The sequence below is a fragment of the Pseudorasbora parva genome, chromosome 3 (genome assembly GCF_024679245.1).
Source record: "Pseudorasbora parva isolate DD20220531a chromosome 3, ASM2467924v1, whole genome shotgun sequence".
Classification (NCBI taxonomy): Eukaryota; Metazoa; Chordata; class Actinopteri; order Cypriniformes; family Gobionidae; genus Pseudorasbora; species Pseudorasbora parva.
This window is the reverse complement of record NC_090174.1, coordinates 46706890-46724909: the sequence shown is the minus strand read 5'-3', so window position 1 is coordinate 46724909 and position 18020 is coordinate 46706890. Positions and strand designations below refer to the sequence as shown.

Genomic DNA, 18020 nt, shown 5'->3' with positions numbered 1-18020 from the left:
GAAACCACCTGCCAATCAAATAAAGCATCAGCACAGCTAATCAGGCAAATCCCTTGTAGCTTAGAAAATAATAAGGCACCGACCAATGCTATTTCACCCACCACATTTGTGATGCATTAGCCTAGTTACTTTTTTTCTACATAAGCAATTGCTTTCAAACAAACTGAATTACAGTGCACAAGTCAGTGCATGAGAAATACCTATGATTGGTCACACATTACTGTTTGGTTTGGTATAGGTCATAACTTTATATTCTAATTTTTGTCATTAAAATAGGCATTACAGTCTTGGTAGGTCAAACAGAGTTAAACTTTTATACTGTCACAATAATTGTTAAGCACAAGCATGCTTTTATGCTGATGGGGTTAATTTTGCTTCCAATATGAGATTGTATCTATAACCCCCCCCCCCCCCCCCCCCGTGTAAGCATGCTGAAAAAGCTCAAAATCTGATTCTTTTCAGACACTGCATGCAAAAAGACCAATGACATGCTAACAAAACAACTGCCGTTTCAAACACCAGCACTTTTGATGGTACTAAAAACATTCCACAAACTTGCAGTACTGAAGTCTCAAAGGTTTATTTCAGTCAATGTTGATTCCTTTGTTGAAAGAGGTTGTGTTAAGGAGTACGATGGAGTTTATATGTTGATATGATATGTTGATATGAGGCTAATGAATGTCAACTTTAACTGAGATGTTCTAACATTCTTTGTCTGTATGTACATCCTTGTATATATATAAAAAAAACACCAAAACACACACAAAAAAATACTTTTCTGATTGGGGGGGTACCAAATGCAAGAAATGAACAGAGCATTACAGAACAGCACTAGATTCCTTTGCGGGGGATAAACAAAGGTTGGTTAATTCTTAAAAGCTGAATATAAGCACTGGCAAAAATGGTAAGTGCACTAAGCTTTGGCATTCTGATGAGGGTAGATGATTGTGACGGTAGTACAACAGCAGAGGACAATCAAATTACGTCATTAAAGGCTTTACTCACATTCTGTCTTAAATGACTCAAGATAGTACCCTTTGATTAACAACTACATAGATCATATGATTATGATCTTTAACATAGATTACTGAAGACTTTAGGCCAGATCTGATTCGCATGTATGCAGAGAATAAGCAAATATATCCATACAGTTGATATAGAACGTTATGTACTCCCGACCAATCACACACTGTTTAGCAGCAAAAAAAGGAAAATAAACCAGATTCTAAACACATTTCCTTGAGTCTTCAGTAAATAGTGGGGGTATTCAAAATACAACTGAATATGGCAGATGTGATTTAACAATGAATGTAGTCTGTGCTATGCCAAAAACAAAAATAACCATATAAAATAAGAAATTGAATGCAACTAGCTAAACAAGATGTTTAAAATGTTCCAAGATGTAAACATTTATACTTATAACATACAGCACATTTTCAAATTCAAAAGTGTTGTATTAAAAAAAAATTATCAATTCAAACCAAGTTTGCTATTTGAACAGGATTTAAAGGTGATATTGTTTCAATGTTCTAATTACGTTTTTTTTTTATTCTTATGCTAAAATAAGTAATTTATAGCATTGTTGTCTTTTTTTTTTTTTGCAAATATAATAATAGCATATCTAAAACATCCGAACAAAATGGATGAATTTCATTGGCAAAACCTGGCTACATAAATGCAAAGCAATATGGCATCTATATATAGACAGCACCTGCTGAGTAATGCTGTAACACACAAGGTACAAATACTCTTAAAATCACGGAAAAATAAAAATAGCTCAAAAACTACACAGTACATCACAAAAAAGAAAAGAAAAACATAGCTTATCCGGCAGTAACAGCAACTACAGTGTGTGTGTGTGTGTGAGAGAGAGTGTAAGTGTGAGTGTGAGTGTTTGAGTGTGTGTGTGTGTGATTCAATTCAAGAGTTTCAGTAAACATCCAGCATCGTCTTTGGTGACGAGACTTTCCTTATTTGTATTATTGTTTTATTTTGATTGGGAGTAATTGTTTATAATTTGGGTGGTGCAAGGGTAAAACTACCCTCTAGGTCCCCCCTCCTGTTCTTCATGGTAATTTCCCGATGGTCTGTGGATTGCTCGGAGCGAAGATGGGGCACACCTTGAGTGACTCCAACAGGTCGATTCTTCCATTGCGTGCCTGCAGGGGGATAACTGCAGGGATAAAGAGCATCGCCTCCACCAAACAAGATCTCCCCCTCACCATCCACTCTAGTGGCAACAGGGAGGTTATGTTTACGGCAGTTGTTCTTTAGGGGGAGATGTGAAGGTCTTACAGTGGATTGGCTCACATGTGGCACCTTCGGTTCTTGCTTAGAAGAGTTGGCATCAAAACCCCGCCCATAGCCCCGTCTCCAACTATCAATAGTAACCCTGCAGGGTTGCTTCTGTAAAGGCATATCACCACAATCATTAGTCCTACGCTGTGAAAATGCAGCCCCCTTTGAGTCATAGTTGGTTACGCTTGTGTAAAGCTCACTCTTAAACTCCAAACTGTCAGTGTCAAGAGAACGACTGCGTCGATTGAGTGCTAATGGGGCGGGGACTGGAGGACAAGGTCGACCCAAACTGAGGTGGCGTGGAAGGCTTGCAATGCCCCAAGGGTTACTGAGCAACAGACTTTGTTCGTAGGCATCGAAAGTACGCTGGTCACACTCTGCAAAGGCGTCTTGCTGAAGGTAACATCCATCATCCTCGAAGGGTTCGTAAGGAGACGCCAACTCTTCCTCTTCTTCGACAAGCTCAGTCTGCTGCTCACATTCACCCTCATTTTCCATGTCCACCACATCGAATGTGACAATGGCGGGCAAGGCACTCAGACTCGGACCAAAAGGAGAACTTGACTCTGAGCCATCAAGACTCTCAGTTGAGTTGCGGTAAAGCCGTGTGTTCTTTGTGAAATCTACCAGCGCTTGGGAGAAACAGACCATCAGCTCTTCTTGGGACTGGCTGCAGCCTCTGGCGAGTAGTAAGGGGCTTTGATCTTCAGATTGAGGCTGCGGTCTGGTTGTGTCAGTGACATGTGAGCTAAACCCAGAATCAGCACGCGGTGCAAATAATGGACTCTCCTGAATCTGACCCCTGTTGGTAAGAACTGGCTTTATGACAGCCTGGGATTTCTGTGGAGATTGGGGATAGTGCTGATTGATAACTTCTCCTAAAACGGTCTTACCGGTGTCGACTGTGGGAAGCCTTGAATCATCGTAGAAGCAGTCGACATGGAACAGAAGCTGATCTTTGGATGGGCTTCTGAGATTTTGAAGTTCACAACACAGAAGGGCATGCTGGATCTTGCTCAGACGCTCCTCCTCCGTCTCCATGGTTCCTGACTCTAGAGCAGTGGATGCCAGGGTGTATAGAGGATTTGTTGTATTCTTGTCACCCTGCAAGGCTGCACCAACAAATGAGTGGGCATCCTTGGGGGGAAGAGCAGGGCTGAGCAGATGATCATCAGGTTCAAAAAGTTCATAAAGGGCATCACCACTATAGCTGTCCCGTGGAAGCCTTTCCTGGTGTGGACGTTCTCTAATCTCTTCCTCCATTCCTGGCGTGGTGGAGTCATAGTATCCCTCATCACTGTTGGGTACAGATTCTTGCCTATCACTCTGTGGGCTTAAGAGCTCCGCAGATGTGAGGACCGTTTCTGTGCATCCCATTGGGCTGCTGTTGGAGGTGGCATGGATAGAGCTCATTTGCTCATTTGCATCGGGGGTGAGTGAAGGGCTTTCTGAGCCCCTGTCTGAGGGGATGTAGCAGACTTCATTACTAGTTTCAGATTCCCATAAGCTCTGCAAATAATCTGCATCGATCTCATCGGGAGTTGCCATCTCTTCCCCCCCACCTTGATATGTGACAAAACACGAGCTCCGTTTTCCTGCATTTCGGCTGCCTCTCTCGGCAGACACTGAGCTCTCAGCAACGCTGACGTCATCCTGATCTGCAATGATGTCTCCACAACCTGTCAGTGAATCAAAGCTCTTCAATGATGAAACATCAGCAAAGATTAAGTTTTCAGAAGAGCAGGATGCAGCAGGAGGCTCCCCATCAGGAACGTCCATATTCTGCTCAGCCAATCGGTCCAGTTCTGACTCCGCACACAAGGGTTGTTGATATGTCGCCAAGCCTTTCTGTCTCCCATTTTGCTTGTCACCCCCCTTTTCCTCTTCTTCTGCCTTCTTCCTCTTATCCAGCTCTGGTCTGCTCTTCCGTTTCTCAGGCACTAACGTTACATCTTTCGTACATTCGGTGGCAGCCAATGGCAGTTCACACTCACTGCCTGTGGTTTGAATAGGCACATCTGGCACGAACTCTTCACCCTGACTGTTGCCATGGTTATCGCTACGGTCACTGACGCTTGACAGTGCACCAGGCACTGTTTCGGCATGGATGCTTGAAGACATTTCAAGTGCCTCACGCTTTTCTGATTCCACATTTTTGTTTTTCCTGTGTCTCCGAATGCTGCTGAAAAGACTTCGAAGACCTCTACGTTGCCGTGGTAGAGACTGAGATTTCCCATGGTCCTCGTGTGATTTCTGAGGTTCATTGGAGGTGCAGAATTCAAAGTCCCCTGAGGCCACATCACCACTACCTTTGCCCAAATCTTCCCAGCATGCTCTACTCACCCCATCGTATGTTTGGCTCTTTGTTACACCTGTTTTTGATGACCCCTTTCTCTGACTTCTTCCACGGCTGCTGAAAAAGCTGGGCAGAACACAGATGTTCTTCCGACTTCCAAAAAACTTGAAAGTCGACTTTCGTATTTTCACAGTAGGGGGTGACTGAGGTTGAGGGGTGTCATGGGAAATGGAGTCTGACTGTGGACCCCCTATTGCACCAACAACCTCAGTTCCTGTGGCGGTCTCCATTGTGTCACAGATCACTGTGGCTAATGGAGCATGTCTGTGGTAAACACTCCTTCCTGAGAGGCAGGCTGGAAGGAATGTGGACTGTGTCTATTAGGCATCTGTGAAAAAAACAGAAGTCAACGACAAACTATTAGAAACAGTCAAAATTAATATAAAAAACAACAACAACAGAACTAATAAGAATTGTCCTTTGGGGATCAATTCAATTCAATTTTTCAATCAATAAATTAAGTTGTTGATTTTATGCATGTCATAAGTGTTTTTAGATGCTAAATAGTTGCTTTTTGCCCAGCATTTCAAACACCTCTAAGGCAGGCATAATGTAGTGTAAAACTTAAAACTTAAGCCCCATTTCCACCAAAATTACCCGGAACAATTTGTACCAGGAACTTTTCTCCACCCAGACCTACAAATTTCTGCGTTTCCACCGTGATCTAAAGTTCCGTGAAGATTAGGCAAATTAGTCCGGTGATGAAGGACTGCGCGCGACTGCTCCTCAAGTCAGTGACGGACAGTAATCATTTTTGCACGACACTAGCCACGTTTACAAGCACACTTTTTTTGTCATTCCGATTGAAAGATTTAGTGGACTGTTTACATGAGACATTATCTAAACCGAACTGGTGTTTACATGTGATGACTTTCAATCGCAATCATTTTGTGACATGCAGTTTGTCTGCTGCATCAAAAATGTCAACGCTGTTTTCTCCACCAACTGGAATGTATTAACTGTAGCCATAGCAACTCTTAACAGCCACCAGGACTACTACAGTATTATATAAGCTATTTATTTGTTGTAAAGTGTAATAATCATCTCAGAAAAAAAAATATTCTTCTGTCAGGTGCAGTTAAAGTAAAAACTGCCTGGGGCAATATACGCTGTGTCATTATTCCAACATTATCTTCATAACTTACTAAATAAAAAAGTTTACCCCTCAGAAAAATGAACTTTCCTCTCGTCAACATGAGCGCGGCGCGCGCTGTCACGTCATGTAAGGACGCACACTTAAAAGTAATGGGTCAGGTCGTTTACATGGTGAAAAACCGACTGTAAAAAAATGAATAAGGAGTATGGAAGAGATTCAAGCTGGGCTGCTTTTGCTGGTTGTGTATAGGTTTACTAAAGAGGTAATTAACAACGACAGAAAAGAGCACTATTCAGAAAGCTTGTAAAGCTAGATTTAAAATGACAATGTATATTATTATCAGCTATTACGGACATTGAACGCGAGATGGCTGAGACGAACGCCTGCCATCAGACAGAGAGCAAGACTGATATTTACTGAACGCAGAACGAACCTCGCAAAATACTTTTAAAAATGCCGGTTGAAATAAAATGCTAAACCAATCAGCATGTTCAGCGCCTTAGTGTAAAATCTTAAGCTGCGTTACCATTGTGTGCACACTGCAGGGCACTTGCAAAATAATATTGTTTAATGTACATGGAGGATTCTACTAGCATTCCACAAAATGTACCAAAAAAAACAACCTACTTCAAATAAGGAAATATGCATGTACAGAATATCTGTAATTTTGTTTTCATAGCTCCAAAATAATGCAAAAAACTACCTTGTAAATGTGAGGTATGAGCCTTATAGTCTATATAGGAAAAGTAAACGAAACAGCTTATGGGACCTTTTGATCAAATATTTTAATGCACTGGTGTATCAGGAGGCAGGGCCTAAATTTTGTTTCAGAAAATAGGGGGGAATTGCATTAGGTGACTCTTTTGGGAAGAATGTTTTTCATTTGAGGGGGATTTTAACATTTGAACTGAATTAATAACAAAGACAATAAAGAGTCAGTAATAAAGCAAGAGCAAATAAACTAATTACAAGCATTTGCACAAATACTTATAATAAAATAAAAATGCAAATTAAATAAACAGCCCCTTACTTTTTATTGGCCTAACAGAAGTATTCAGGTAAATACCACAGAACTTTAATAATCAAATATAAAATAGTAACTGTAAACATTAAATAAAGATTAATCCTTATTAAAGATACAAAAGTTATTCAGTCAAAAGCAGCCAGTGAGTGTTATTTTTAAATTCTTTGATTGATGACATATTAGGCTGCTGTCATTTTAAGGCCTAATGCACAGATCCAATATGCTGTTATATATATAGAATATATATAGAATATATATATATATATATATATATATATATATATATATATACACATGCATTTTCTTTTTAACTGTTCAATAAAGACATAAATTACTGATAATGTTTACGTAAATACTCACAGAGAGTACTGGCATTTTGACAGGCATTATAGTGGCATTTTTAACAATTTTGTGTGTATTTGAACGTTTAAGCATTAAAAACAATCTGGTAATCCGGTAGCCCACAGGGGATCCGGTACCCCCCAGTCTATTTTTAATTTCTTAAGGAGGGTCCTCTAAATTTCAAGAACTAATTATTAATTAACACAACCTTTTAAAAATGTAAACGCTGCATCTATAGACCGCTACATGAAGCTACAATTAATGCTAATAAACCCTCACTCAAGTCAGGAAGAGAAAGCTACTTGCTGGCTTTGATGGGCTAATTTTCTTCTAATCTTTCTACTGTATTTATTCACTCCATGTCAGGGCGTTTGCATTCCATACCTAATGTAGGTTACAGAAATAGCACACATGTAGGCATACTCATTTTTCATTATTACTATTCTAACATTTTATAAATATTGCAAAGTCATAAAAACTATCTTGTTTCATCAAAACAATTTTGTGACCAAAAAATTTGAAAAATACATCTAAATGATCATGCATGACATTCTTTTAACTATAAGCAACCCAATTATCGTAGATCTGTAATATTATTTCCCCTGTGTAATGAGATTGTCTTATACTTGCATGTATAACATATGTATATTTAGAAATTAGTTAGAAAAGCCCAACCAGGGACAGGAGTTGAGAATTAGCACTAGATATTAACTCTACAGGTCCTTCTCAAAAAAGTTCATTATTTTCCATAATGTAATGATAAAAATTAAACTTTCATATATTTTAGATTCATTGCACACCAACTGAAATATTTCAGGTCTTTTATTGTTTTAATACTGATGATTTTGGCATACAGCTCATGAAAACCCAAAATTCCTATCTCAAAAAATTAGCATATCATTAAAAGGTTCTCTAAATGAGCTATTAACCTAATCATCTGAATCAACTAATTAACTCTAAACACCTCCAAAAGATTCCTGAGGCTTTTAAAAACTCCCAGCCTGGTTCATTACTCAAAACTGCAATCATGGGTAAGACTGCCGACCTGACCGCTGTCCAGAAGGCCATCATTGACTCCCTCAAGCGAGAGGGTAACGAATAGGCTGTTACCAGAGTGCTGTATCAAGGCACCTCAGTGGGAAGTCTGTGGGAAGGAAAAAGTTTGGCAAAAAAACGCTGCACAACTAGAAGAGGTGACCGGACGCTGAAGAAGATTGTGGAGAAGGACCGATTCCAGACCTTGGGGGACCTGCGGAAGCAGTGGACTGAGTCTGGAGTAGAAACATCCAGAGCCACCGTGCACAGGCGTGTGCAGGAAATGGGCTACAGGTGCCGCATTCCCCAGGTCAAGCCACTTTGGGCTACAGAGAAGCAGCACTGGACTGTTGCTCAGTGGTCCAAAGTACTTTTTTCGGATGAAAGCAAATTTTGCATGTCATTCGAAATCAAGTAGCCAGAGTCTGGAGGAAGACTGGGGAGAAGGAAATGCCAAAATGCCTGAAGTCCAGTGTCAAGTACCCACAGTCAGTGATGGTCTGGGGTGCCATGTCAGCTGCTGGTGTTGGTCCACTGTGTTTTATCAAGGGCAGGGTCAATGCAGCTAGCTATCAGGAGATTTTGGAGCACTTCATGCTTCCATCTGCTGAAAAGCTTTATGGAGATGAAGATTTCGTTTTTCAGGACGACCTGGCACCTGCTCACTCACAGTGCCAAAATCACTGGTAAATGGTTTACTGACCATGGTATTACTGTGATCAACTGGCCTGCCAACTCTCCTGACCTGAACCCCATAGAGAATCTGTGGGATATTATGAAGAGAAAGTTGAAAGACGCAAGACCCAACACTCTGGATGAGCTTAAGGCTGCTATCAAACGCATCCTGGGCCTCCATAACACCTCAGCAGTGCCACAGGCTGATCGCCTCCATGCCACGCCGCATTGAAGCAGTCATTACTGCAAAAGGATTCCCAACCAAGTATTGAGTGCATAACTGAACATAATTATTTGAAGGTTGACTTTTTTTGTATTAAAAACACTTTTCTTTTATTGGTCGGATGAAATTTGCAAATTTGAGATTGAGATTCTGGGTTTTCATGAGCTGTATGCCAAAATCATCAGTATTAAAACAATAAAAGACCTGAAATATTTCAGTTGGTGTGCAATGAATCGAAAATATTTAAAAAGTTTAATTTTTATCATTACATTATGTTAAATAAATAAAGAAATGTTTTAAATTATACATTTTGTATTTTTATTATGCATTTTATACTTTGTGCAAGTGTTCATGGTCTCGCAGTCGTGTGATTTAATTAGCTTGTGAAATTACTTCTATGTAACAGTTTGCTGAGACAATTATGTAAATAAATACATAAATAAACAGGGTTCCTGTGGTTAAAGAGGGAATCAATAGCGTTTCCCCACTGGTTAAAACGAGCATCAATTACTAAAACATATTATTATGCAGTGTAATTTAGATATAAAATGAGTACATTGCATGTGCACATTAGGTGGATTAGATTTTTTTTGTTTGTTAATTATTTGTTTAAAATGTGTTAAGAATATTTTTCTTAACCAATGGGGCAGACAACCTACAATAACATGAACACAGTCAAAGCTAATGTTGAGTCTTGCAGTTGTAATGCATACATACACAATGCAATACATAACGTGAGTAAAGTTCCGCTGGATTAAATTCATCAAAACAAAAGCTGACTGAAGCCAACGGGCCTGAACACTCACTGAATATACATCATAAACAAAGGAAAAACGCATACAGATAGCGTACACTTAAAAGAGCTACACCGCACAAACTAATTACACCGACTATTGCACTGAACATATAATTTGTAACAAAAAACTTCTATCAACAGATTGCACAGTGTCCCCAGCTGGACACCATCACTGCGAATGAACGCGCAACTGGCGCGCGCTAGCCCAGACGCTAACCAGCTCCCGACCGCTTCACTGATATTCACATAACTTGCATATAAAAACAGCTGCTTATGCGTGCCTAGTCACACAGTGAAAAGGCAAATAACACAAAGGTGGGAACATGATCCATACTCGCCTTATTTTTCCATATTTTCCGCCGTAACGTGCAGTGATGTGCTCTCTCCTCGCGCAGCGCTGGAGGAGCTCGCGGTTGTGATTGACTTTGTTCAGAGCGCTGGAACGGCTGGCCGCTGGCGGCGTTTCCGTGTTACGTGCATTTTGGGAAGTGTAGTGGTATATCTGTTTCTTTTACTGCATTCATTGGCATGTACACAATAAACAGCAGTGGCAGGAAAACATAGGAAAGGAGACAGAATTAAAATGAATAAAATATTAGCAATGCACAATAAAAATAATAATAATTAAATTAATTAATTAAATAAATAATCTGTTGCACGTGTACAAGGAAAACAATTGAATATGGTCATTAAAACATTGCTATTTATGTGTGCAATGCAAATTTGAGCAACATATACAGTGAGGAAAATAAGTATTTAAACACCCTGCTATTTTGCAAGTTCTCCTACTTGGAAATCATGGAGGGGTCTGAAATTGTCATCATAGGTGCATGTCCACTGTGAGAGACATAATAAAAATAAATAAATCCAGAAATCGCAATATATGACTTTTTGCTGCATAAAGACACCTGTCCACCCCATACAATCAGTAAGAATTCAACTACTAACATGGCCAAGAACACAGAGCTGTCCCAAGACACTAAAGAGACAAAATTGTACACCTCCACAATGCTGGAAAGGGCTACGGTGAAATTGCCAAGGAGCTTGGTGAAAAAAGGTCCGCTGTTGGAGCAATCATTAGAAAATGAAAGAAGCTAAACATGTCAATCTCCCTCGGACTGAGGCTCCATGCAAGATCTAACCTCGTGGGGTCTCAATGATCATAAGAAAGGTGAGAAATCAAAGAGGAGCTAGTCAATGACATGAAAAGAGCTGGGACCACCGTTTCCAAGGTTACTGTTGGTAATACACTAAGACGTCATGGTTTGAAATCATGCATGGCATTAAAGGTTCCCCTGCTTAAACCAGCACATGTCCAAAGCCGTCTTAAGTTTGCCAATGACCATTTGGATGATCCAGAGGAGTCATGGGAGAAGTCATGTGGCCAGATGAGAACAAAATAGAACTTTTTGGTCATAATTCCACTAAACGTGTTTGGAGGAAGAAGAATGATGAGTACCATCCCAAGAACACCATCCTTACTGTGAAGCATGGTGGTGGTAGAATCATGCTTTGGGGGTGTTTTTCTGCACATGGGACAGGGTGACTGCACTGTATTAAGGAGAGGATAACCGGGGCCATGTATTGCGAAATTTTGGGGAGCAACCTCCTTCCCTCAGTTAGAGCATTAAAGATGGGTCAAGACTGGGTCTTCCAACATGACAATGACCCAAAGCACACAGCCAGGATAACCCAGGAGTGGCTCTGTAAGAAGCATATCAAGATTCTGGCGTGGCCTAGCCAGTCTCCAGACCTAAACCCAATAGAGAATCTTTGAAGGAAGCTCAAACTGTGTTTCTCAGTGACAGGCCAGAAACCTGACTGATCTAGAGAAGATCTGTGTGGAGGAGTGGGCCAAAATCCCTCCTGCAGTGTGTGCAAACCTGGTGAAAAATTACAGGAAATGTTTGACCTCTTTAATTGCAAACAAAGTCTACTGTACTAAATATTAACATTTATTTTCTCAGGTGTTCAAATACATATTTGCAGTTTTATCATAAAAATAAAAAATTATACATTGTGATTTCTGGATTTCTTTTTTTTAGATTATGTCTCTCACAGTGGACATGCACCGACAATTTCAGACCCCTCCATGATTTCCAAGGGGGAGAACTTGCAAAATTGCAGGGTGTTCAAATACTTATTTTCCTCACTGTACATGACTGGGATCTGGGGGTCCACAAAAAAAAAAAAAAAAAAAAAAACTGTGTTTAAGGTTGTCCACAAAACATTCTCTTTTTTGATGTTTTTTTAACCAAATTTGAACTTTTTTTTTTATGAAAAGCAATTTACATATACATTTGAATTGAATTAAAATGTTTATCTTTTGGGTTTTGCCTAACTTTAAAGAGGGGGTGAAACACTCAGTTTCAGTCAAGCTCATGTTAATCTTGAGTACCTATAGAGTAGTATTGCATCCTTCATATCTCCGAAAAGTCTTTAGTTTTATTATATTTATAAAAGAAATATGGGCTGTACCAAGTCTTTCCGGAAAAAAACGAGCGCCTGGAGGCGTATCGTGTGGGCGGAGCTAAAGAATGACGACCGTGCAAAGCGGTGACGTCCTCAAGCGTGGAGAAACCCATGGCTATCGATCTCAGCTTATAGATATATGATCCAGAATCAGATTCAGAGGCTGAAATATATTGAACAGGAGAAACAGCAACAGCAGGACGTCCATCTCTGTGGTATGTACTGTATTTAGTGGGCTGTCAACATTTGTGTGTGTTTACTCGCAGTTTATGAGGACATGATTCGGTTTATGGACTATTGTATGCGACTAAACCTTAGCAGCAGCAAGCAAAACGGTTTTGCACGTCAGACTAGTGTAACGTTATACATAGAACAACAATGAAGTCCGTTAGCGCATTTGAATGACGAAGCACGCGATCGTGTCGTTTACTGGTGTTTACTCACGCAACGATAGCCAACAGCACAGACATTTGAAGCAGTTTTATTGGAAGCTCGCCGGCTGCTTCCAAAGCAGGACCGAACCTTTATCGCTGGGACCGCTCCGTCAAAAACACACTTCTTTGGTATGATTTGGTAAAGTCCTGACAGCAGTGAACGGTGGAGAACTTTGTGACGCGACTGAAGCGATGTTGTGAAGCTTCCCATCATTTCTGCGTTCAAATCGGTTCAAATGCAGCGCTGCCTTCCCGGAATGCTGTGCTGAAGCGTTGAAGTCGCTTGATGTCACCCATAGGAATAAAGTGGAGCGCGGCGCGGTGTTGATGGGCGTGCATTTCCTCTCTCGCTCTAGTCACGTGTGCGCGCACCCTACCGGGAGAAGAGCCCGTACGGCCCATACAAGGACCTTCTGCTCTATTAACGTCAAGCGGACCCATACTCGAAAAAAACTCTCTGAAACTTGTGATTTTTGACACAGAAATACTCCATCAAACGTCCAACTTTAGTTTTTGAAACTTTGTTTTTGAAACTTTGTCTATGTTTAGGATGGGAATCCAAGTCTTTAACAGTGTAAAAAGCTCAGTATGCATGAAACAGCATCCCCCCCCCCCCTTTAATAACGGTATTGGGTAGAAGAAAAAGTATCCTAATAAAAATAAATATTGCCCAGATTAGTTTGTTTTAGTACAATGAGATTATAAAAGCCAATTATTTAATTTAAATGTAATTATTTTATTTACTTTAAAAAGGGGGTCTTTGACATCAAAACCTTTGAAACTGGTTTGTTAACTAAAACTATTAAAATCGGCTAAAATAAATTAAACTGAAAAAAAGTTTAAAAAAAAACATTTATTAAAAAAACAAAAGCACTAAAACTACTAAAAGTTAAACTAATATTAAAAAGAGCAAAGAAAAGGCAAATACAAGCTAATTCAAAATATGAATACATACTATAATAGTAGGCTAGTATATAAATAACATTGGATTTTAAAGCCCTGTTTTATTTCTGTATTTCTTGAGCAGTCTCTGCAATGTTTATCTCAGCTCCTCCATGCTAAATGCTAGTAATGTAGATTTTTCACATCAGTGCAAAAATAATTTTTATGAAGTGAATAAAAACCATTCTCTATATGGAAACCAGCTCCTCAAATTACCCCATAAATTTAAAGGAAAAACAACAACAGAAACATTGTGATGTACAGCACTTCATTTTTATGAATTAACAAGCCAGATGTCATCCATTGCAGAATAATGTTGTCAAATACACTTGCAGAAGCCGATATGTATATCCCATTAGCATAGATTGATACACGTTTCGATCTTTAAACTACATACTTCAATACCTGTCATAATTCTTTATGAAGACTCCGGAACCGATGTTCAGTTTGAAGCCTTGAACCTCACATGAACAGAATGATCTCCATTAGACTCTACATTCACAATGGAGGTTATACGACATCTGTTGATAGAGTGCATCTGCTCTAACAAGGGTTTCATAGAGAAGGACATCACAATGGATTTTATACATCATATTAAGACAGTTACCAACAATTTTACATCATTCATCAAGCCGTTACTAATTAAAAAATAATTTACAACAGCTCAATTTACTATGGCAAATGAAAACCTCCAGATGATCTTGAAAAGAGAGAACAAGGCTGTATGACAACAGTTCTAGAGCATTAACTCTATTACATACATATAACATATTACAAATTTGAATGACTATTGAGCAAATTAATGCATGAGAAGTATCCTAATAAAAGTTTAACACACACCATATATGTAAACCGAGGTTGTTAGCAGTATATCGGTCCGTCTGTGAGATTGCATATAACTGAGTCCATGTAATTTACTACAGAGCCTTCTCTCTAAATATCTGTATGTTCTACCTGTCCAATCTATGTGTGAGGGATTAAGTCTGTCCTTTAGTAAGGCACAGTTGAATATACTCTGGTTTGTCAGTAAACCAATACACTGCTCATGGACTTGTGTTTAAGGTAGTTGATGAGCCTGTGTGGAATCTCCAAAGTGTCCAAAGAGTGAATCTTGTTCACCTGTATCAGGTGTCTACGAATGGCCAATCTACACTGAGATGCCAGAGTCTTCGGACACCCTGTTAAAAAAAGACAGATTAATAAAACAGTTATTTAAAAAGTGCATGGCAATCAGTGTTATTTTAATATTATAGTATTCATTAATATTTTAAATAAGCTTTTTTATATTCTAAATAATTAATTTTGTGTTTTTGATATTATATATATATATATATATATATATATATATATATATATATATATATATATATATATATATATATATATATAGAGAGAGAGAGAGAGAGAGAGAGAGAGAGAGAGAGAGAGAGAGAGAGAGAGAGAGAGATTTATTTTTATTTCAGTTTTAGTAATTTTAGTAATCCAACTTAAACATTCTAATTTAAAATTTTAAAGAGAAACTTTATCTAATATTTATGTTTTATTTGCGGATGTAAATTGAATAAAATGTATACAGTGCCGATCAAAAGTTTATTAGATTAAGAATAAATAAAAAGTTGTTTTTATTTTAATATACTTTTAAAAAGCATTTTATTCTTGTGATGCATTGAATTTTGTGAATCATGTGAATTTTCAGCATCATTAATCCTACAGTCTCCTGTGTCACATTATGCTTCAGAAATCAATCTAATATGCTGATTTGCTGCTCAAGACATTTATTATTATTATCAATGTTGAAAACAGTTGTGTACATTGTTTTCAGGAATCTTTGATGAATAGAAAGTTCAAAAGAACAGCATTTATTTGAAACAGAATCTTTTGTAAAATTATAAATGTATTTAAGGTCTCTCTTTTACCCTTGCTGAATACAAACATTTATTTCTTTAATTTATTTCCACCAAAAAAAAAATTCTTACTGACCCCAAATTTTTGAACGGTAGTATATAATAATACAAAAACACTCTATCAGATAAATGTTTTTCTTTTGAACTTTCTATGCATCAAATAACTCTGAATAATAATAATAATAATAAATTTTTCTCGAGCAGTAAATCAGCATATTAGACTGATTTCCGAAGGAAAGCTTTGCCATCACAGGAATAAATTAAAAAATATATATATATATTCAATAAGAAAACAAAAGCAGTAAAATTGTAAAAAAGTAAAAACTGAAATAAAAGCAGTGTATATATTCTTAATAGTTTTGGTTACCAAAAACAACACTGATGGAATTTTTAAAAAGAAAAAAAGCATCATACTGCTAAAAACTATTTTCTCACCTCGCTCTTTCAGCAACAGCTCAACAGCTTCATTCTGTTTGGTGCTCTTCTCTATAATGAGCGTCGGCAGGTAGACGTTTGCCCCAAAGTCAATGAGCAGTTGAATGTATTCGACTCCACAGCCATGCCTCAAACACAATTCCAGGACCGTCTTTTGCTGCGTGGCCCTGCCGACCACCTTCTCTTCCGGGCTGTTATAGTTCGGATCAGCCCCATATAACAGCAACATTTTAAAGCAGTCCAAGTGTCCATATATGGCTGACAGGTAAAGCGGTCCACTGCACACAGCAACCCCAGATGCCCACAGCGTCACCTTTGACCTCGCGTTGACCTCTGCCCCGTGCTGAAGCAACTGGCGGAGGATCTCCGGGTCACCCTCTCGGGCGGCGGTGAGCACGGGTGAGCTGTTGTTCAGGTGACTTCCGTTCGGATTAGCCCCAGCACGGAGCAGGGCGAGCACACAGCTCAAGTAACGGCCACAAACGGCAGTGAAAAGAGGAGTCTGGGCTTTCACATCAAGGGGGTCCACCTCTGCCCCATGGGCCAGGAGCAACTGCAGGCACCTCAGGTGACCTGCAGGGGAAAAAACAGCTGCGTCTTGGTGTCCAAAAAACTCAGATGTGACATCAGCGAGTGCGTGCAACGGTGACGCATGTACCTTTGGACGCAGCCATGCGTAACGGGGTACCTGGGATACCCCAACCACTCTGCTGATTAATGCACTTTCTGTAGCGTTCTTGTGACAGTAGCTCAGCCAACAAGAAATGGTCATCGTCGGCCACAGCTCGGTTCAGTTCCAGACTCTCAGCAGCAGATTCATCCTCTTCCACTGGCCGTAGCTGGAGCATAGAGAAGAATAAACTGTGGAGAACTGTGAAGAAAAAGAAAGTTTGTGTAAACCTGCCTACATAGACAATGTTTATTTGTTATTTCAGTTTTAGTTATTTTAGTCCTTCAGTACATACTGATCACACTAACATAATAATTTGTTTTATTTCAGATTTATTTAAACTGACAAAGTATATATGTTTAATAGTTTTAGTTACCAAAAACAACACTGGTGGCTAGGCTAGATTTCCAGCAGAACAGTCAAGATAAATTGCATTCACTTCAATACGTAGTGTTGCACTTTCAGTTCAGTTGTGCACAACAACAAACCCTTAACGTTACATGTTGGGCATAACAACACATCCTTACATTGGGATGTTATTGTTATTATTGAGTAAATTATAATTATACTATATTATGCATGACAGCGTTCAAAGCATTAAAACGCTTCGTCATGATTAACTTTATTTATTTGGATTAACATTAGCTTGGCTTTAAAGCACTAGCAAGCAAACACAAGACCGGTTAGCCGGCTAGCAAATGAGATGACACCAAAAACACAAGCAAAACGGAATTCTTAAAGGCTGTAACATACGTTACTAAACTCAACTAAGAGTAACGTTATTACTAAGCGTATACGGAAGGAAATTCGCTCTCGAGCAACGTTAACGTTATCTGTAAATAACAGTTTGATGCGCTCTCTCTGACCTGCTGTCAAAAAACACATTTTAACGCTGTAAACTACTACAAACATACAACATGACCATTTAGCAGATATTTTAGTGTGTTTTCGTCTCAAGGACACTCACCAGCAAGCTAATAATAAGCCAAACACTGACGACGAGCAGCGGAAGATGTTCTGCGGGCGGCCACAGGGGCGCTGTGCGCTCACACACCACCATTGGGATTGGGACATTCCTGTATGTGAGATGATGAATGGGTTAAATATTCTCCTAAAACATAATGCAAATAATATGATCGATTAAAATAACGCACTTTTTTTTTTTATTAAAATCTGTTTATTTAAAGAAAATATACATTTAAATGTAATGGTGTACAAAAGAGGTACAAAACAGTGCAATGATCAAAAGCGTGTATAAAATTATGTAATTAGTAATTACACAGCAAAACAATAAATGTAACCAACAGTGTCATTTTCA

At 39.0% G+C, this 18020-nt stretch overlaps 2 protein-coding genes across 5 annotated transcripts; both read right to left on the bottom strand.

Annotated features, from left to right (window-relative positions):
- Positions 1 to 561: 561 nt before the first annotated feature.
- amer1 (APC membrane recruitment protein 1) lies at positions 562 to 10304 on the bottom strand. Its single transcript, XM_067439220.1, has 2 exons — positions 10184 to 10304; positions 562 to 4982 (listed from the first exon to the last, which is right to left on the bottom strand). Exon 2 carries the CDS (start codon positions 4882 to 4884, stop codon positions 2011 to 2013), a length of 2874 nt encoding a protein of 957 aa, XP_067295321.1. The 5' UTR covers positions 4885 to 4982; positions 10184 to 10304; the 3' UTR covers positions 562 to 2010.
- A 3640-nt stretch (positions 10305 to 13944) lies between these two features.
- asb12a (ankyrin repeat and SOCS box-containing 12a) lies at positions 13945 to 17772 on the bottom strand. 4 transcript variants are annotated; one of them, XM_067440246.1, is made up of 4 exons: positions 17670 to 17772; positions 16691 to 16903; positions 16033 to 16605; positions 13945 to 14871 (listed from the first exon to the last, which is right to left on the bottom strand). In XM_067440246.1, exons 2-4 carry the CDS (start codon positions 16878 to 16880, stop codon positions 14717 to 14719), a joined length of 918 nt encoding a protein of 305 aa, XP_067296347.1. In that variant the 5' UTR covers positions 16881 to 16903; positions 17670 to 17772; the 3' UTR covers positions 13945 to 14716. The 4 variants fall into 4 exon arrangements, with proteins under 4 accessions (XP_067296347.1, XP_067296348.1, XP_067296345.1 ...); XM_067440247.1 differs by lacking the exon at positions 17670 to 17772 and adding an exon at positions 17079 to 17657; XM_067440244.1 differs by having other exon boundaries at positions 16033 to 16903.
- Between the last annotated feature and the right edge of the window lie 248 nt (positions 17773 to 18020).